The sequence below is a fragment of the Crocodylus siamensis genome, chromosome 5 (genome assembly GCF_052110815.1).
Source record: "Crocodylus siamensis isolate JL-2025a chromosome 5, ASM5211081v1, whole genome shotgun sequence".
In the NCBI taxonomy this organism is placed as follows: Eukaryota; Metazoa; Chordata; order Crocodylia; family Crocodylidae; genus Crocodylus; species Crocodylus siamensis.
The window spans coordinates 94716690-94738155 of NC_143399.1; the positions used below are offsets into that span (position 1 = coordinate 94716690).

A 21466-nucleotide genomic window follows, 5' to 3' on the forward strand; every position below is an offset into this window, starting at 1 on the left:
TTGACACAGAGCTATCTCTACTGGACTAAATTATTTTTGGCTTTTCTCATTCAGAGGAATGGCTCAACACAGATTAGGACAACTTTATAGAAAAATTGTGAGTAATCCTTGTTAGCATTTCAGTTGTTTGGGACAATCCATGCAATCCTAAGTAATCAATGTACCAACCTTTCTATGCTAACTGCCATTGAAATGATGCCACATACCTTCTTTATGTCCATGTCATCTAAATGGTTCTGGATAAACTGCACAGTGGCATTAAAGTCAGCTTGATTGAACTCATAGGGGATGTTCCAACCTAGAGGTCCAAATTTGCGCCTTTCTTGAACAGTGGAGTGTAGGAAACCAACAGCATATAACATGGGTTTCCATTGCACCATGTTACTGACATCCAGGAGATCTTGACTTATACCTGTTCATATAGACAGAACCCAGAAGATACTGGTGAAAAGCCTTTTTAAGTAAGAACAAGACTCATTACCAAAAATGACTCTCCTGATGTTACTTAGATACTAACTACATCACATAGTATCCCAGTACAGGAGTAGTATAGTCTGCTTATATGCAACACAAGTTAATTGCAATCCAGAAACAAAGCAGGTTTATTTTATAGCATTTGTTGCACTGCATCTTATGTTATCATATGAAACCCTTCGTGCTGAACTGCCTCTGTTTGGCGGGGGAGGGGGTCAGGGAAAATGTAATGAAAAAAAATCAGGTGATCTTCCTTTTATCTTCATAAACATGGAAGAAAATTAAATTATTATATGAAACAATTTTTTAAACAAGACATTAGAAGTTAAAATATGAAAAACTTGTTTTTATATCTAATAATATTGGATGTCTGTTGTGGCTATGTTGCCCAATTATTCTCTCAGTTTTACCATCATTTGCAAATGCAGTGATGCATTTACAGAAACTCCTGTTATCAGCTTCAAAGGATGATTACTGAAGGCGGGCTAAAATGTCTTTCTTAAACTGAAAACAACTACAAGACAGAAAAATGGTACCAGAGACAAGTGTGGAAGAACGCACATGCTTGACTGTTTTTGTTACACATTATAATTGTGCTGTCTGTCGGTTCCTTTCACCTACCACTATAGGTTCTCTTCAGCCCAGCTTTGAGTCCCTGAGGAGGTTCATTGGTGAATTTAATGGACATCTGAAGAAGAGTAATGGGGAACTGCTTATGAACCTCAGTGGTCATCCACAAACGGAAACCCTCATGGACAGTCTCTGTTTCAATAATAGTATCCATCAACTCATCCAGAAAGTCAAGACCCAGGTGGCAGTTTTGCAGTAGTGCCCATCCTCCCTAACACAACAGACTACATGTTATGATTTGCATTTATATCAAGTTTAACTTTATTTGCCAACTGAAAACACTTTTCCTATAGCAAATACTTAACTATAACATAGTCAATTTTACTCAACTGAGTATGACTAGTGAAGCAGGCAGAGGAGTTTGATCAGCATATTCTATTTCTCAACATTGCAATTCCGCACGAAGCAGTCACTCATTTAAGCCACATGTTCTTGAGCAATTTCCTTTACCATGTAAAGCTCAAACACTGGCAGCCAGTTAACACAGCGGCATATACGCAACTGCAAAAACACTTCCTATTTTCAAGAAAAAGCTGAGATTAACTGATGGGTGAGATGAACATTTCAGGGTTTTTTGGGAGGGTTCGGTTTTGGGGGGGGAGGGGTTGGGGGTTGGTTGGTTTGTTTGTTTGTTTTCACACACACACACACTACTCTCAGTAAAACAGGCTACTTAGCCCAACAAACCTTGTCTCTGAATATGTGTCTATTATATAGCTTTTGTTGTCCATTTTATGGGGCCATGGACTTTGCTTGGCCCAGACAAGCAGTTCCATAACCCTGCTGTTCTCAACCGGCAAAAGCAATCATTCTTTTTCTGTACAGAAGTATTCCTTACAGACCCAGAGGCTAGATATGCTAGCCAACTAAGCTCAGAAATGTGCAATTCAACATGCTAAAGCTGCTGAACTGGAGACATCATAAGAACCTCTGCCTTAACACCAGCTCACATATCAAGGTTACTAAGATACTAGCAGTTCAGTAGCCAAACCACGTAATGTGATAACAGCAGCAAGTTGCTGACATCAAGAAAGGGTTAAACAGTGCACTATGTTGAATTACAGATCCCTTTTTCTAGTGATAAAGTAAATATTTCCCATGTTCAATTTGCAGGACTTCTTATTCTCCTTGTTCCATCTGTTAAATCTCATGTAAATAGGAATTCATTAGAAGCTAAGTGGAGAAGTTAGGTACAGCAACATAACTGGGAGGGGGCAAGTGGGACACCAGCCCCAGGTGTTGACTATGGGGGGAAACCAGAATCCATCCATCCATCTTTACTACATCAGAGGGAGCCCTTTGCTACCCAGCTATAGGAGCTGTGCAGTGTAGTCCTACACCCCCACAGTGTATCTAGGCAGTAGGGTACAACTGGAATGATTCTCTCCACCCCCGCCCCCCACCCAAGACAGTTTTTCCCACAGCTATAGGACCACTTCCACCAGACTCTCTCTCTCTCTCTCCCCACAGCTATTGCTGCTACTATGGCAGCATTGGTTACAACAGCAGCAGTAGCAGTTGCCTTCCCTGGGTAGAGAGTCTGGGCAGATAAGACTTCTCTCTCTGCAGTCTTTCTACACTGGTCAGCACACCACTACTTGTCCTCAGCCCTGGGTACTGAATAGCTTGCTACACCTCTGGTTTTCTTAACTGGCACCTAGTTCAAGAGTTCTTAGGGCTCAACCACTTCACACCATTAGATGGAAGGATTTAGGAAAATTATGTGCAATTCGGCCCCGCCATTCTTTTTTGTTCTATAAGAATGTTTGTTCTCTGGCTTTTCCCTTTCTCCCTTTTTTTCAGGAAAGCAAGACCCTGCCAACAAATTCCCCATCCCAAGACCAGAAAGGCAACAGTCTTACTCAGAAGGAGATGCATGGGTGAGGTACAGTTTTGAGGAGTAGAAGGTATATTTTTACAGACTTGGCTGCCTTTAGGTCTGGATGTGGACAAAGATTTCTTTAGTTGTCTTTCTCTGTACCATCTTTATTAGTAGATTACATCACCATGGATGCAATAAGTAGGCCCATGTGGGTCAGCAGCAATCCGATCCAGCCACTTAGGATGCGACCACTTTGGATGCCAGGGATCTGATCTGGAGCTCTAGACTGGGTTTCTGCTTCAATCCAGCTGAAACAGCTCTGAAACTTTGGAGCCACCTTGGAGATCCGGCCATAGGGTATAATGGGGAATCTATAACTTTGCTGTTGTTTGTCTAATTTGGATGAAACCTGAAAGGGTGGTAGCCCCTGGTGAAGCCACAAAGCATGCCAAGTGTCAAGAAGATCAGTGCAGTGGTTTGGGAGGAACTGCACCCCAAATTCTTGAAAACAAAACTCATGTCACGGGTATGTGTTACAACACAGGGGGGTGAAAACTGCAGTGGTGGTAGCCCCTGGGGAGGCTACAAGTCTTGCTAAGTTTCAAGAACATCAGTGCAGGGGTTTGGGGGGAACTGCACCTCAAGCTGCTGACAGGCAGAACTCGTGACATAGATGACCCTGTGTGTGTTAAGGTGCAGTGGCCTGAAAACTGCAGGGGAACTGGCCCCTGTTCAGGCCACAAAGCCTGCCAAGTTTCAAGGAGATAAGTGCAAAGGTTTGGGGAAAACTGCACCTCAAGCTGTGGACAAGCAAAACTCGTGATATGTGTGACACTGTGTGTTAAGGCACAGCGAGGTGAAAGCTGCAGGGATGATAGCCCCTGCTGCGGCCACAAAGCCCACCAGCTGTTAAGGGGTAGGTGCAGGGCTTCTGGGTTCTGGAGCCCTGCACCCCTAGCTGCTGACAGGCACATGGGTGCTTGTACAACTGACTATCTCTTTCTTGGGGAAGTTGATTGTCTGTATTGATTATTTCCTCTCCTTAGTGTGGGGTTTTGTAGGTATTAATTGTTGCTAATTAGCTGGTTACATTAGCTAGCTACTGTGTATTGAGCTGGTCCCTAAGTGAATCATGATTGATTGGTAATTGGTAACACAGTAGCTTAGCAGCTAGGCCTGCAGTGGTTCCCCCCACCCCGGCCCCAAGACAGACACAGTTGCACAAGCACCCATATCATGAGTTTTGCCCATCAGCAGCCAGAGGTGCAGGGCCCCAGAACCCAGAAGCCCTGCACCTATCTTCTCTACAGCTGGCAGGCTTCATGGCCACAGCAGGGGCTACCATCCCTTCAGCTTTCATCCTGCTGAGCCTTAACACACACAGTGTCACCCATGTCATGAGTTTTGCTTGTCCGCAGCTTGAGGTGCAGTTTCCCCCAAACCCCTACACTTATCTCCTTGAAATCTGGCAGGCTTTGTGGCCTGAACAGGGACCACCACCCCTGTGATTTTCACCCCCCTGTGGTGTAACACGTACACATGACATGAGTTTTGCTTTCAAGAATTTGGGGTCCAGTTCCCCCCGAGCTGCTAAACTGATCTTCTTGAAACTTGGTAGACTTCATGCTCTCAGCAGAGGCTACCATTCCTGCAAATTTCATCCAAATCAGACAAAAAACAACAAAGTTATAGATATTTCATTGATTCCCCACTGTACCCTATGGCCAGATCTCCGAAGCAGCTCCAAAGCTTTTCCAAAGTGCTTTGGAAACTCTGAATCACTTCAGAAAGCCTAACAAAGCCAGAACTTTGATCCGGGCATGCTGCTTCAGATGCTGAAGTGTCCAAAGTTTCTTTGAATCTGAAGCTCTGTCCAAAGCCTTGCACAGCCCTAGCAATAACCACTTCACAACAAATTGGCAACTTCATTTTATCATAGAATTAGTTCAGTAATTTTCCCCTATGAAATGCATTAGTCCTATTCCACATGTAAACTTCAATGTCTTGCTTAACACCCTGTTCTCCTTCCTCCCAAGTGGATTAAAGAATTTCTTGATTATGCATTTAGATTCTAGGATTTTGTATTATTGCAATTTACGAACAGCAGCATGACACAAAAGGCTCTCAATAAAATTAAATGTGGAACTTATCCTCCATTTAACGAATTGTATCTAGGTTTGTAGCAAGTTGGCAAATTAATTAGTAATCATTCATATGGAATGTCTTTCTGCTAATAATCTGTATCGACTGTAGTCAGATAATCTAGTCATCATATTAATGTAATAAATTCTTAGTGGAACTATTTTTGAAGCAATAATCATTTACTGAAGGACTTTGGTTTGGGTATTTTTATAGCTTTTTTGCCATTAAATCAATCTTTGTGAGGATACAGGTCATTGTTTTGAATTTTGTGTAAAATACAGTTCCCTCTATGCATCAATTACCTGAAAGTAAGCCTTATTCCTAACCAAGGTTCTAACATATTTTGATCTTTTATTCAACTCTGTACTGAAGACCACAAACAATTCAAATATTGCCTCACATGTGCCATGATCTGCTGAAGCAGTTTGCGTGCATGGACCTCTTGCCCTTGGCCCATTGAAATGCAACGTGTCTCTGTCTTCAATCTTTTCCCCAAAGCAATGATTGAGTCAGTAGGATCAGATCCCATAGAAAGAAAGCAGATGAGAGGTGTTCGTGGATCAGATTCTTCCCAAGTCTTCTCCAAGTCCAGAATGACACCTTCTGCATATTTCTCACCCATAGCATCTGTTATATACTTTCTGGCCTGTATTAAAAATAGCGAAATTCAATCTGTGATATTAACATTGCATGTTGTGCTCTACAAGCAATGACTATGAATGCATACATAACTTGTGAAGCAAACTCATAGTGTAATGATATACATTTAATCAAATAAAAACAAATATATGTTGGGGTTGCAGACTAAAGTGGGACAAACAACACAACTATTTCTAACATTATGACATGTTATAAATGAACATTTCATCATCCAAAATATATCCAAGATTTCTAAAATGAACCTGAGGAAATCTGTTCTAAACCTCCTATAATAACTGAGTTAATGAAGCCAAGATAGCTTCGACAGATGTATAAAGTTAGAAGGAATGAGCTACTTTTCACAGGCCTTAGTATTCAAGATTATTCATCAACAATGGCAAAAAGAAAGATTAAGTAGGAACAAATTTAAAATTACCCAAGGTAATTTTCAATGATAACCTTTTTTAGCTTGGAAAGGGATTTCACTGGGGGCTTCACACATACCTTGCTTTTTTTCTGTCTGACAGTCAGTAAAAGATTCCTGTTTAGCGTCACATATCTGATTTCTTACACAGATTTCCTACATTACACTTTATCTATTGTAGCAATACCCAGTTGTCACTTTCTTAAGGAATTATATAGTAGGGTTGTGCGAAACAGCAGCATTCCACTTTGACAACCGTTTCAATGGAATAGTGTTTTGTTTTGAGTTTTGTTTTAATTTGAAAACACTGTTCCATTCTGATTTGTCAAAACAGTTTCACTGTTTCAATGCTATTTTGATGTTTTGATTGGGCGGAGGAAGGGACTCAGCCCAGCTGAGTTCCCCTCAGCCCAGCCCAATCGTAGTGCTGGGGAGTGCTGGGCTGCTTTTAAACTTGAAACATTTTGAAGGTTTCAGCACATTTTGACTGCCCTCATTTCATTTTGAGGCCACTTCAAAGCCCTTCATTTCATTTTGATTTCGCTGCTTTGAGCTCAAAATGAGTCAAAACAGTGTCAAAACACTAACTATTCATTCAAAAGGATATCGAAAATCATTCATATGTTTTATTTCCCTCCCAGTGGGAGAAATCAACTTTCTAGGTTGCCTTCCAGACTAATTAATTTTTCAGCATTGCCCATCTGACCTTCCCTTACAACACAGTCTTCATAGATTTCATAGACATTAGGGCTGGAAGGGACTTCGGGAGATCATCAAGTCCAGCCCCCTGCCCAAAGGGCAGGAAGTCAGCTGGGGTCATAGGATCCCAGCAAGATAAGCATCCAATTTACTCTTGAAGGTGTTCAATGTAGGTGCTTGAACCACCTCTGCTGGCAGACTGTTCCAGACCTTGGGGGCTCGGACAGTAAAGAAATTCTTCCTTATGTCCTGGCCTGAAACGGTCTTGCAGGAGTTTGTGACCGTTTGACCTTGTCATCCCTTGGGGCGCTTTGGTGAACAAACGTTCCCCCAGATGCTGGTGGTCACCCCTGATAAACTTATAGGTGGCCATCAGATTACCCCTGAGCCTATGCTTTTCCAGGCTAAAGAGTCCCATGGCTCTCAGCCTGTCATCGTAAGGTCTGTTTTCCTGACCTCTGATCATGCACGTGGCTCTTCTCTGGACTCTCTCAAGCGTCTCCACATCCTTTTTGAATTGTGGAGCCCAAAACTGGACGCAGTACTCCAGCTGTGGCCTCACCAAGGCCGAGTACAAGGGGAGAATGACGTCCCGGGATTTGCTCGAGAAGCATCTATGGATGCAAGCCTGCGTTTTGGTCGCTTTACTAGCCGCAGCATCGCATTGCAGGTTCGTGTTCATCTTGTGGTCAATGATGACCCCCAAGTCTTTTTCTTCTGTAGTGCTAACCAACGTAGCACTGCCGAGCCTATATGGGTGCTGCAGGTTTTTCCTCCCAAGGTGGAGAACCTTGCATTTTTTGGTGTTAAACACCATCAGGTTCTCATCTGCCCATTTGCTGAGCTTGTCCAGGTCAGCCTGGATCACCCGCCTATCTTCTGGCATGGATGCTTTGCCCCAAAGTTTGGTGTCATCGGCGAACTTGGCCAGTCCTCTCCTGACTCCAATGTCCACATCGTTAATGAAGATGTTGAACAGTATGGGTCCCAGGACAGAGCCTTGAGGGACCCCACTGGTCACAGGGCACCATGATGAGTGACTGCCATGAATCACAACCCTCTGGGTCCGACCACGAAGCCAATTTCCCAGCCAGCGGATCGTGATGGAGCCAAGGCCAGAACTGGCCAGTTTGGCCAAGAGGTGATCATGGGATACCAGATCAAAAGCTTTTCTGAAGTCAAGATATATGACATCAATCTCTTCTCCCTTGTCCAGGTGATAGGTCACCTGGTCATAGGAAATGAGATTGGTCAAACAAGACCTACCCGCAACAAACCCATGCTGGCTGTCCCTTAGAATGTTAGCCTGGGCCAGTCCATCAAGGATGGCCTCCTTAATAAACTTTTCTAAGATCTTCCCCAGGATAGAAGTCAGGCTAATGGGCCTGTAGTTAGCCGGATCCACTCTCCTCCCTTTCTTGAAGATCGGCACCACATTGGCCTTCTTCCAGTCTTCGGGCACTACACCAGAGCGCCAGGAGTTTTCAAAGATCCGTGCCAGGGGCTGGGCCATGACGCTCGCCAGCTCCTTGAGTACCCTGGGGTGTAGATTGTCAGGGCCGGCTGACTTGAAGGTCTCCAGCTTCTCAAGGTGTTCCTTCACGAGGTCAGCATTTATGGAGGGTAGGGGATACCCATCACCCGGATCTCCCTGTCCCATAGCAGGCATGGGCGTCCCATGGGACTGATGAAAGACTGACGCAAAGCACCTATTTAATAGGTTGGCTTTTTCCTGGGTGTCAGTTGTCAGTTGTCCCATCTGGTTTAGCGGGGTCCAACATTGCCCTTGCTTTTCCTCCAGCTCCCCACATATCTGAAAAAGGACTTTTTGTCTTCCTCTCTCCTTGTTTTTGTTCTTCTCTGCAGATTCATGGATGCCCTCTATTCCATGATGTCTGATATAGCCTTCTGGATATCTTGAATCTATTAGGGATTGACAGCCCAAACTGAACACACTCCAGGTGCCCCACACATAAATTTGTTCTCTTGCCAGTTCTGTCATATCCCATGAATCAGTAAGGATAGCAGTCGGCTTTGACTTGACCCTTCGCCTTGCTCCAAAGATCGAGATAACCTCATCCTCATCCCCTAAATCCACTTTTAAAAAACCATTTAGGACTCACCACTTTTTACAACTCTACCCCATGCCATGCTTTTAGTGACATCAAACTTCCCACCAACCACACAAACACTTCTGTGCTTTCCTCCATATTCTCCCTCATTCATGCAGTGTTCTTCTTGAACAGATCTATGAGGTTACAACCCTCTCTTCCAAACCTACCTCTACTTTAATGATAAAAGAATACATCTAGGAAGTAAGGGTCTGAGGCTAAAGGGGAAAATTTGTGATTCTTTTTTTAACTATAAAAAGCATATACAACATGCATTGCATAGTCTTTTTTCTCCCTAACCCTTTATGGCTGTTCTCCTCACATGTCAAACGTGCCCACAAACCAATTAAGTTAAACACATTGCTAGTTACCAAGCCTGTTTTAAACTTGTTAAAGTGAATACTAGTAGCTGTCTAGCTGCAGCATTAGAGAACTCTGAAAAGGATCATTTGCCACTGCTCAAGAAAGACGTCACCATTCTTAAATTACACTCACTTAGCCAACTATGGCATCCCCTGTGTGCCACTCATAAGAGGCAGCCACTAATAGCTAATCATCAGCCGCATGCTTTCACTTCCCAGGTTCTGGGCCCAGAATTATAGCAGAGAAGATCTGCTGGTAGCACCCACCTTTTCTATACTTCTCTCCCAAGCCCCAATCTGGAGCACATAGGATAAGCTTCATTCTTGGCAACAGTCAGTTGAGCCAGTGCAGGCAAAAAGTTAATATAAGTCCTACAGGACTCCTACATTGCTGAGAGCATAGGATGGTACTGCTCAATTAAGGAAAGCTATTTCACTGACTTTCTAAAAGAATGAAAAAATACTGGGAGAGCATGCTAAATTCCCACATCTGTTTTTAAGATGGAAGATAATGAAAATCAGCTGAACAAAGAATATAGTGATGGGAAAGAAAAGGACCCCCAGAAGGCAGGGAAAAAGAATGTACCCAATGACAATGCAGGCAATACCATCAAAGGACCTTATCCAATTTTGTAGCCAGAGTAGGCAAGGTCTTAAAGATGCTTTACTAATAGAAGGATCTGAAACAACAAAATGAAAGAACTAAAACTACTTGTTTAAGACCTGAAACCAAATACTATAGGATTAATATAAATGTAATGGATAATGGAATAGAGTATAAAATTAAATTCAGAACAAAGAATATAGGAGGTTGAAATAGATGGAATAAGTTAATAGAACCATTATAGAATAATCATTATGAATACAACACAAGTATTGAAAGACACATGCTCACCAATAAACCAAGAAATGATGTCAAGGTTGTGGGTAATATATGTTGGAGATATTAAAAAATGGAATTTAAAATGGTGGCCAAAATAGGACATAATCAGTATGGATGAAAAACATTTCTGAATAAGATGAACATGTAATAATAATGGGATTGCGGCAGTAGTGGGTTAAATCACTACAAACAAATTTGGTTATTGATAAACTATGAGGCATGAGGATTGGGACACGGCCTCAGCAAATTGGGAATATAGGGCCCATTTTGGAAGCCAGTTGTCAGGCATCCTTATGACCAAAGATCTGGGTTTTCCATTTCCCACAGAAAATGGAAAAATGCAGATTTCCCCTTTTAATGGATAAAAAACACAGGTTTTTCATTTTAACAGAGAAATACATGGATTTGGCACTTCTTCAAAGAGCTCTCTGCAGGCTGGTAGAGTTCCAGCCTGCGTGGGGCTGAGGGAAGCAGGAGGAGGGCAGTCAGGCAGCGGATGTCATGTGCATGTAATACACACATGGGTCACCAGGTAGCCTGGAGAGCAGCTTCCACAGGTAAGTCAAAGAGGGAGAAGGGCAGGAAAGTGATGACTGAGGCCCCTATAGGAAGGAAGGATTTTTTACTTTTAATTACTTTATTCAGGGGTTCAGGTATACAACAATAGTGGCCGCTTGCAAAGTGAAAACACAAGCAACTTACTACCAAACCAAATCAAACAACCAACACATCACACCATGACAGACACCTTTGCTGCATTTCACGTCGTGTCTCACATGCTACGTGGTCGGCGTGCCGGCCACACAGTCATAAACAATTCAGACCCTGCTCCATCCCATCATACACATAACAAAACCTTCAACTTCCACACAAAAGAGAGCAAAAAAGCAGCCTGGTGAGGGCCCAGGACGCGGCAGAGCTGGAAGTCGCAGTTCGACACCGAGCCAGCCCAGTCGCCCAGACCGGTCATGACATCAGAGCGCGTATTTGAGATGGCTGTCCTCCACCTGGCACAGAGCTCCCTCAAGGGCCCAGCGTGTCTCAAAGGCAGGCGCCGCCCGCCGGAGCACAGCATGCTCAAACTCCAGCGAGAGGCGCGCTTGCACCAGGAGGCGGAAAAGCCGCAAGGCATCATCTGAGCCGGTCCCGGCAAGCCAGTTCCGGCAGCTCTTGAGGACGGCCAACTTGGCCTGACCCAGTACAAAGTTGGCCAGGCAGACGGGGACCTTTCCAGCCGCCCGGTACAGGCAGGAGCACATGTAGGTGGTCTCCGAAAAGCTCCTGCCCAAAGCCTGCAGTAGCAGCCTGAGGGTGACAAAGAGCGGCTGCAGGTGGGGGCGGTCAAGGAAAGTGTGAAAAAGGGTCTCCTCAACACCCCCCAGGCAGAAGGGGCAGGCTGTCGAGACGGCTGGGTCCAAGTGGGACGCAAACGTGCCAGTGGCTAGGATGCCGTGCAGCAACCGCCACTGCAGGTCGCCAGTCTTCTTGGCGATTGGCAGCTTATACAATGTGCGCCACACCGGATGGGCCGGTGGGAAACCTGGCGGTCCCAGGTGCCGTGACCACGGTGTATCGGGGTGGCCCACCAGCACTTGGGCATGGCGGACGTGAATCACCCAGGCGTATAAACCTCTACGTGACAGAGAAGCAAAAGGACAACCCATGTCACTGTCAGGCGGCACAGGGAGCGTCAGAAGGGTGCCAGGGCCGCCGGCCAGATAGTCGGCCACGGCTGGGGCGACTGGTAACGCAGGGAAAGCCTCGCTCGGGGCATCCCCAGTGCAGGGGACCTGGCCCGCCCGGAGATGGTCCTCCAGGGCAGCTGCCGCCTCCAATGGGAGGGCAGCCCAGATGTCACACAGGAGACAGCCCACGCTGCGAACGAGCGCATGCCCAGCCGGCTGCTCAAGGCCTCGGGCGAGAGCCAGGCTGACCGAGCAGGGTCAAGGAGGTGGCCCAGGTGGAGAACACGCGCCTGAATGAGAGCGGCCGTGAGACTGGCAGAGGCCAGGCTCGGCACGGGGCACCTCAGCGCTGGGTTGTGCACCAGGGGTTCCCCCAGCAACTGTGGGAACTGGAGGTGATGGGCCTGGGACTGGAGGTGGAAAGTGGCTTGCCAGGCTCGTACCACACTACAGTAAAAAGCTGGAAGCACGGCCCAGTTCAAAAAGTGTAAGGTCCAGCAGGAAGAGCTCCCGGTCAAAGCCGAGGGCCCCCACCCTCTGCAGAAACCGGCATGCCAGGTGTTGCCAAGGTGGGCGCTCCTCGCTGTACAGGAGTCACTGGAGGGCCTGGAGGCAGAAGGAGACCACCCTGCTCGCCAGGTCAACCAAACTCTGGCCCCCCTCAGTCACAGGTAGGTAAAGGACAGGTCGTGGGAGCCAGTGGCGCCCGTCCCAGAAGAAGTCAACCAGGAAGCGCTGGAATCTCTCGAACAGGTCCTCCGGCGGATCGAGTACGGCGCACCGATGCCACAGGCTCGCCGCCACTAGGTTGTTCATGATGAGGACGCGTCCATAGCAGAAGAGGCTGGGTAGGTGCCAGTGCCACCTTTGTAGGCGGGCCTTCACTCCTTCCTTGAGGCCATCCCAGTTGCGCACCATGAAGGTTGGTGGCCCCAGGAACACACCCAGGATCTTAAGGCCCTCGCGGCACCAGCTGAGGCCCCCGGGCAAGGCCGGGGTGGTCGTGGCGATCCACTCTCCAAGCAGCAGGGTATCGCTCTTGGCCCAGTTGATACAGGCCGAAGAGGTGCGTTTGTAGGCTCGCTGGCAGGCTGTCAGGGCCTCCAAGTCTTCCTGGGTGTTAAGAAAGATGGTCATGTCATCTGCGTATGCTGAGAGCCGCAGTGGAGGGGCAAGGGACAGGCCCACAGCTGGTGGCAAGGCCACACCGCTCAGGCGGCACCGCAGCGCATGCAGCAGTGGCTCAATGGCCAGGGCATAGAGCTTGCCCGACAGGGGGCAGCCCTGACGGATGCCTCTGCGCACGGGGAACGGGGGACAGAGCATGCCGTTCACCTTAAGCAGGCTGGAAGCGTCTCGATACAAGACCCGGAGGGCACCGATGAAAAGGGGCCCAAAGCCAAAGGCCTCCAGGGTCCAAAAGAGATAGGCGTGGTCCACCCGGTCAAAGGCTTTCTCCTGGTCCAGGGAGAGAAGGCCAACATCCAGGCCAAAGAGTTCGCTGGCTGTAAGTAGGTCGCACAGCAGAAACAGGTTGTCTTGGATGGTTCTGCCCGGCACGCAGTAGCTCTGCTCAGACCCCGTGATGGAGGCCATGACAGTGCAGAGGTGGGTGGCCAGCGCCTTGGCCAGGATCTTGTAATCCGTGCACAGCAGGGAGACCGGCCACCAGTTCTTAATGCAGCCAAGGTCTCCTTTCTTGGGCAGCAGCGTGAGCACTGCACGGCGGCAAATGATCAGCAAGACATCTCGTGGGAAGATCACTTAGCTAAATCTGAGCGGGCGCAAAGCTTTCTCTCGTGCGTGGATGACCTCTACCTGACTCAAGAAGTCTATGGGCCAATGAGAGGCAAAGCGCTCCTTGACCTGGTACTGGCTACGGGGCACGACCTAATCGGCGACCTAGTGATTGATGGGAAGTTGGGTGACAGCGACCACGAGTTGATCACCTTCACCATCCGCCGTAAAGCTGGCAAGTCAGTCAGCAACACAGAAGTCCTTGACTTCAGAAAAGCCGACTTTGACAAGCTCAAGAGGCTAGTCGGTCAGGCCCTCAGGGACCATGACCCCAGGGAGATGGGAGTTCAAGAAGAGTGGTTGCTTCTCAAGGAAGCGATCCTCAGTGCACAAGCTAAATCTATTCCAACACGGAGGAAAGGCAGTAAGAAGGCACAGCAGCCCCCCTGGCTCTCCAGAGACCTAGCGGACCTACTGTGGCTAAAAAGGAAAGCCTACAAAGGATGGAGGACAGGATTCACCTCCAAGGAGGATTACTCCGCACTGGTCCGGTCCTGCAGGGACCAAACCAGGAAAGCCAAGGCTGCAACTGAACTCCAACTAGCTTCAGGCATCAAGGACAACAAAAAGTCCTTTTTCAGATATGTGGGGAGCCAGAGGAAAAGCAAGGGCAACGTTGGATCCCTGCTAAACCAGATGGGGCAACTGACAACTGACACCCAGGAAAAAGCCAACCTATTAAATAGGTACTTTGCCTGTCTTTTATCAGTCACACGGGATGCCCATGCCTGCTATGGAACAGGGAAATCTGGGTGAGGGGGATCCCCTAACCTCCATAAATGCTGACCTCGTGAAGGAACACCTTGAGAAGCTGGAGACCTTTGCATCAGCCGGCCCTGACAATCTGCACCCCAGGGTACTCAAGGAGCTGGCGAGCGTCATGGCCCAGCCCCTGGCACGGATCTTTGAAAACTTCTGGCACTCTGGTGTAGTGCCAGAAGACTGGAAGAAGGCCAATGTGGTGCCGATCTTCAAGAAAGGGAGGAGAGTGGATCCGGCTAACTACAGGCCCATTAGCCTGACTTCTATCCTGGGGAAGATCTTAGAAAAGTTAATTAAGGAGGCCATCCTTGAGGGACTGGCCCAGGCTAACATTCTAAGGGACAGCCAGCACGGGTTTGTTGCGGGTAGGTCTTGCTTGACCAATCTCATTTCCTTCTATGACCAGGTGACCTATCACCTGGACAAGGGAGAAGAGATTGATGTCATATATCTTGACTTCAGAAAAGCTTTTGATCTGGTATCCCATGATCACCTCTTGGCCAAACTGGCCAGTTCTGGCCTTGGCTCCATCACGATCCGCTGGCTGGGAAATTGGCTTCGTGGTCGGACCCAGAGGGTTGTGATTCATGGCAGTCACTCAACATGGTGCCCTGTGACCAGTGGGGTCCCTCAAGGCTCTGTCCTGGGACCCATACTGTTCAACATCTTCATTAACGATGTGGACATTGGAGTCAGGAGTGGACTGGCCAAGTTCGCTGATGACACCAAACTTTGGGGCAAAGCATCCATGCCAGAAGATAGGCGGGTGATCCAGGCTGACCTGGACAAGCTCAGCAAATGGGCAGACGAGAACCTGATGGTGTTTAACACCAAAAAATGCAAGGTTCTCCACCTTGGGGGGAAAAACCTGCAGCACCCGTATAGGCTCGGCAGTGCTACGTTGGTTAGCACTACAGAAGAAAAAGACTTGGGGGTCATCATTGACCACAAGATGAACATGAGCCTCCAATGCGATGCTGCGGCTAGTAAAGCGACCAAAATGCTGGCGTGCATCCATAGATGCTTCTCGAGCAAATCCCGGGACGACATTCTCCCCTTGTACTCGGCCTTGGTGAGGCCGCAGCTGGAGTACTGCATCCAGTTTTGGGCTCCACAATTCAAAAAGGATGTGGAGAAGCTTGAGAGAGTCCAGAGGAGAGCCATGCGCATGATCAGAGGTCACGAAAACAGATCTTACGATGACAGGCTGAGAGCCATGGGACTCTTTAGCCTGGAAAAGCGCAGGCTCAGGGGTGATCTGATGGCCACCTTTAAGTTTATCAGGGGTGACCACCAGGATCTGGCGGAACGTTTGTTCACCAGAGCGCCCAAGGGATGATGAGGTCGAACGGTCACAAACTCCTGCAAGACCGTTTCAGGCCAGGACATAAGGAAGAATTTCTTTACTGTCCGAGCCCCCAAGGTCTGGAACAGTCTGCCAGCAGAGGTGGTTCAAGCACCTACATTGAACACCTTCAAGAGTAAATTGGATGCTTATCTTGCTGGGATCCTATGTCCCCAGCTGACTTCCTGCCCTTTGGGCAGGGGGCTGGACTCGATGATCTCCCGAGGTCCCTTCCAGCCCTAATGTCTATGAAATCTATGAAACCTTGTCGGCAAGACTCTCCTAGAAAATGCGCAGGAGGCAGGGGCCAAGAGGCCAGAAAGCCTTGTAGAACTCCGCAGGTAGCCCGTCGAGGCCTGGGACTTTGCCGGAGGCGAGGCCAGCTGCGGCCACTGCCAGCTCCGCCAGAGACAACTCCTGCTCCAGCTCGCCGGCCTCCAGAGCACCAAGGCGCGGCAGGCCCTCATGGAGTTCCCGCGTGGTGTCAGGGCACGATGGCTCAGCCGCAAACAGGTCACGATAGAAAGCAACAACATGCTCACATACTTCACCTGGGTCAGTGATGACCTGGCCCTCAGAGGTCTTGAGGTGACCTAAGACTTTGCTCACTGCCCGCCATCGCTCCAGGCTGAAAAAGAAGCAGGTCGGGGCATCCGTTTCGGCCAGCTCTTGGCAGTGGGAGCGGATCCTTGCTCCACGGGCCGCACTCTCTGCCAAGTCACACAGGCACTTCTTCCGGAACCGGAGGCTCTCGCGCAGCACCGCATCACTGACGGCTGCCAACAGGGCAGCCTCGAGCTTTACCACGTCCTCCTCTAGCTCTCTGATACGGCGGCGCAGTTCATTCATGGCCAGCTGAGTGTACTGCTGGCAAAAGGCCCAGATCTGTACCTTGCCTACATCCCACCATAGCTTCCAGGAGGAGTAATTCGGTCTTGTGGCCTCCCAGCCCCACCAAAAGTTGGCAAAGCAGTCCCGGAAGTAAGAGTCTTGAAGCAGGCTGACGTTGAAGCACCAATAAGGCACTCGTGCGCAGGTTCTCCCTGGCAGGCTCAGTTCACAAAAAGCTAGGCCATGGTCTGACAGGCCCAAGGGAACGACGCGGCCGCCGTGTAAGAGTGGCAGGCGGTGCCTGGTGACATAAATCCGGTCGAGGCAGGCCATAGTGAGACCCCCGGCACTCATCCTGGCCCAGGTGTACTGGCGCGCGTCGGGGTGCAGGGCTCGCCAGACGTCGACGAGGCCTGCAGTCTCCAAGACGGACTGCAGCCTGCGGGCTGAGGGCAGGTGAGGCTCGGGCCCCGTACGGTCAAGCAGGGTATCGGTGGTACAATTAAAGTCCCCGCCTACAAGAACCAGGTCATTGTCCTTGCCAACGTCGCACAAAAGGCCGGCCAAGGTCTCAAAGAAAGTGACCCTCTCCTGGCCATCAGAAGGTTCACCGGATCTCGACAGCCATTGATGTTGAAAGTGCCAATGGTTGTGGCTGCCATGGGTGTCAATTTGGGAGAAGAGTGAGGTAAGGCGTAGATAAAAAGCAAGCCCCCAAGAGCCGAGCAAAGGCAGAGACAGGTCAAAAAGAAAAGGCCTATCGTGCCCTACTCTAGTCCAGGGACCCCGCCAGGCCCCACTCATCTCTCACCCTCTGGGCAAGCTTCTCCAGATGATAGCCCATCTGCCTAGTGCCCAGATCTTGCTGCATGAGCTTGGCCACAGCCCTGGCATCCTTGATGAACACTTTAGGGTCCGCGCACCATTGGGTGATGCACGCCGCTATGTTCTTTTGTCTTTTCATTTGCTTTAGAAAGGTCAAGAGCCCCCCATAGTCAGGACCGACCGGGGGGGGGGTCTGCCAACATGGGCTGCACATTTCCCACAGAGGAGTGGCGAGGGCGCACACTGGCTGGGAGCGCTACATTCACACCCTCAATATCCACGCCCATCAACCTCCTCTGATCGTCCAGATCAAGGTCTGGCTCTTGAAGAGCAAGCCCCACCTTCTTGGGGGGGAAGAGGTCATCCCGCTCTTGAGGTCACTTGTGACACTCAGAAAGCTGGATTTCCATCTCACAAGCCTCCTCATCCAATTCAGTGGCCTGGGACATGACCAAGAGGTCAGCAGACTCCTCTGCTGCTCCCTGGGTCAGATCTCCAGAAGCGACACATTGTTCATATGTCTTCTTGCCCCCCGTCTCCGAGAGCTGGGAGATGGGTGAGGCATTAATGACCCCTGTCTCCGCCTCCCCCACCTCCAAACTGCCCTCATCCCTGGTCAGCAGGGTTGCTGACGTGACAGCCGGAGCAGGGCCAGGCTCTCCAGCAGGGGCCTCCCCAGCACCAGCTGAGGAAGGCCTCAGTGGGGACGGGGCATCCTGAGGGGTCCCTTTCACTTTCTTCTCCTTGTTGCTCTTCTTCTTCTTCTGCTTTGTGGCAGATGACCCATCCTTCACAGAGGATAGGCCAGACTATGTCTGGCCTGTCTCCCCAGAGCCAGCCACCTCAGCCAAAGCCGTGGCGGAGAGCAACTTGCAGGAGGTCTGAGCCCCGTCGTCTGACGGGGCCTTGGTGCCACAATCGCTGCCAGCCAGCCTCAAATCGGGGAGGTCAGAGCAGGCAGGGCAGAAGCGGAAGCATCCGCCTCTCCCCCTGGTGGCATCTCTGCACTGGTGGGGGTGGGCACCATAGGTGGAATGAGTGGCGGGGAGGGCTGGGGCCTAGCCCCAGCCCCTCCACCGGATGACACTCGCACGCCAGAGACTTCAGCCCTCTCAGATGGAACAGGGGCAGGAGGAGGTCAGGAAAGACTCCCAGCCTCACTGGGTGGGGCCTGCATCCTGGAAGCGGATGGGCCATCCGTCGGCGTTGCTGTAGTCGCCGACATTTTGGCCGATCCCCCCCGTAGGCACTGAGCTGCTAGGTGGGAAGAGCTCCCACACTGAAAGCACGTCGTCTCCCCACAAGAAAAATAAATCACATACCTCCGCTCGTTGAACAAGAGGCTCAAGGACTGAGGCAGAGATCGTGAGCCCTCCCTAAAGAGCATGAAAACCTGCCTTCAAAAAGACAGGACATGCCTCAGTTTGGGGTTTTTACTCCCTATGGTCAACCGGCAAATGGGACTCGGAAGCACCCCATAGGGCTCGAGTACCCTGGCCAGGTCTCAATCAGTCATGTGCGGGGGCACATTAGAAATCACCACCCTCACCGCTAGGGTGTCTAGGGGGTGACAAAATAATGCGCGCCCGCAATGTCCAGGCCCTCTACGCACACCCTATGAACTAGGGTGGGGGTCGCTCAGGTAGATCATTGGGACCATGTTGACACGATCTGTGTAACGGATGGTCTGCTGTCCCAAGAGACTAGCCAGAGCATCCATGCAGACCTCAACCCCAACGAAGGGAGGGGTGTGCACCCTCAACCCACAGGTAATGGGGAGGTTCTGGGAGGCATCCTCATGCCAGCTACTGGGTGTAGGAGCAGCCATTCCTGATAGGACAGGGTTAATTCCCAACTCTAACTAAGCAAAGCAACAACAAAAAACGTTTATCGTAACTAAAAAAGATAAGTGTCCGGGAAAGCAGCCACAAAACTCTAGGTGGGAGGGGGGAAGGGGGCAGAGAAAAAAAAACAGCTGGGGTTTGAAAAAAAAAAAAAGAAGAGAAAAACAAAAGGGAGGAGGAGGGGGGAAAAGGGGTAATTTAGAGCACCCCACAGAAGGCAAGCTAATGGAAGATAACTCCCCGCTACAAGCAAGCAGAAAAGAAAGAAAAGAGAGAAAGAGCGAGAAAGAGACAGTAAGAAAGAAGGCTGCGAAGACAAAGAGACCGGAAGTACAGGGGGATGGGACAAAGAGGAGAGAAAAGGGGGAAAAAAAGCTGCAAAACAGCAAGAAAAGAAAGAGAAAGCAAGATAAACAGGGGCTAGAGACCTTTAGACAGGTGGGAGTGAGAAGAGGAAAGAGATAGGAAGCCGGGGAGTCTTACGCTCGGGATCGCCCCACGCACCTCCAAGCGAGCTTGGTCCGGTGCGTCCAAAGCAGAAGGGAGGGAGGAAGGGAGTGAGATGAGCTGGGACTGGGGCTCAGGTTGCTGCTCAGATTGGCAGTAAGTAGTGCTTGGGGTCCAGGGCTGGAATGCATGGCCAACAGGCCCCAGCAGGGAGTGGGACAGGTCTGTGGGCATCTCATTTAGGGAGTAGTGGGGGAGCAGCTCCCCACTGCTAATGCCACACACATTCTCAGGGGGTCAGGGAGACCTGGGCCCCCCAGATCTTCGTGTGGGGTGGGGGCAGGTGCAGATGCAGGCTGACCACTGTAGGATCTGGCTCTCTACTTTGCTGCCCAACCCCTCAGGGCCTCCGTGGCACAGCAGGTGGGACCCAGCATGGCAGCGCAGAGCAGAGCCAGGTGAGGAAGCTCCTTGCCACTGCAAGCCCCACGTAACCCTGGCAAGGTGTCCCCCTGCACAAATCCGCTCTAACACCCCCGCTACTGCCAGGCACACAGGGGGTGCTTTGCCAGGGCAGCACAGGGCTTGCAGCAGAAAAAGCTTCTCTGTCCAGCCCTGCACTGCCCTGCTACATTGGGTCCTACCTGCTGGGCTCCAGAGGCAGGGCAGCAGGGGAGAGAGCTTGAGCCTATAGCAGGCAACCTGCTCCCACCCCTGTCCAGCACACAAATCTGAGAAGCACGAGTCCCCCCTCCCCCACCAGGCAGTTTGCACAGTTTCAGGAAGCCAGAACCCTCCCACCCCTGCCTGAGCCCACAGCAGGTAGCCCATGACCACACCTGCCCCCCCCCATGAGCTCTGCTCCAGCTGTGCTGCCTGCAGGTCCACTCCACTGCAGCCGGGCTCAGCTCTACTGCAGCAGCTGCCACCTCACACAGGCAGCAGCCAGGGCTCAGGTGCTGCTACAGAGTGCAGGGGGCTGAGGATGCAAGTCTCTGTCCTCATAGCCCTGGCAACTGAGGGCCCCCTCAACCAGGGATGCAGGGTAGAGTTCTATGGGTGGACAGCGAGGGACACCAACTGTAAATATATCAATAAAACAATATAACAGTGTGTTCAACTGGTACCTATGTATATACTGGCCTTTCATTTCAATCACAGATTCGAAGTTTTAAGTCACATAATTTGTGATTTTTTTATCAGGGAAAACCAGGATCCCTGCTTATGACATGTCCTGTCCAACAGAGTTGATGCACTATGACCATGGCTTTGATGCTGGTGGTATTTGCTTGAGCCAAAACACTAACATTTGTTCTTCTATCCTTCCAATTGATATGGAGGATTTTCTGAAGACATCACTGATGGTAACAGTCCCAGGCTTTTAGGTTTTCTGATATGCTGTCCAGGTTTCACAACCATACAAACAAGTAAAGATGACAACAGCCTGCTAGACAAGAAATTTTGTTTTAATCCTTATGCCCCGATCATTGAAGACAACATTTCAGAGACATTCAAAGGGCAGCACTGGCAAATTTGATTTTGTGTTAAATACCAGTGGAAGGGGAGTGCTATCTCCAAAGAAGAGTATACCTCCTCTGCTCAGGCCTATAGGGGGGCTGTCAGGAAAGCTAAGGCAGACATAGAGCTAGGACTAGCGTCCAAGATCAAGGATAATAAAAAGTCCTTTTTCAAATACATAGGGAGGATGAAGAAGGCACCAGGTAATGTGGGGCCCCTGCAAGGT

The 21466-nt window shown here is 49.6% G+C and overlaps 1 protein-coding gene across 1 annotated transcript in view; it reads right to left on the bottom strand.

Annotated features, from left to right (window-relative positions):
- DNAH5 (dynein axonemal heavy chain 5) overlaps positions 1 to 21466 on the bottom strand; it is a 305852-nt gene that overhangs the window by 18081 nt on the left and 266305 nt on the right. The window contains exons 72-74 of the mRNA XM_090049841.1: positions 5469 to 5714; positions 1096 to 1315; positions 207 to 412 (exon numbers count right to left, since the gene is read on the bottom strand). Of these exons, the coding sequence (XP_089905967.1) occupies positions 207 to 412; positions 1096 to 1315; positions 5469 to 5714 (672 nt within the window). The remainder of the gene's footprint in view (positions 1 to 206; positions 413 to 1095; positions 1316 to 5468; positions 5715 to 21466) is intronic.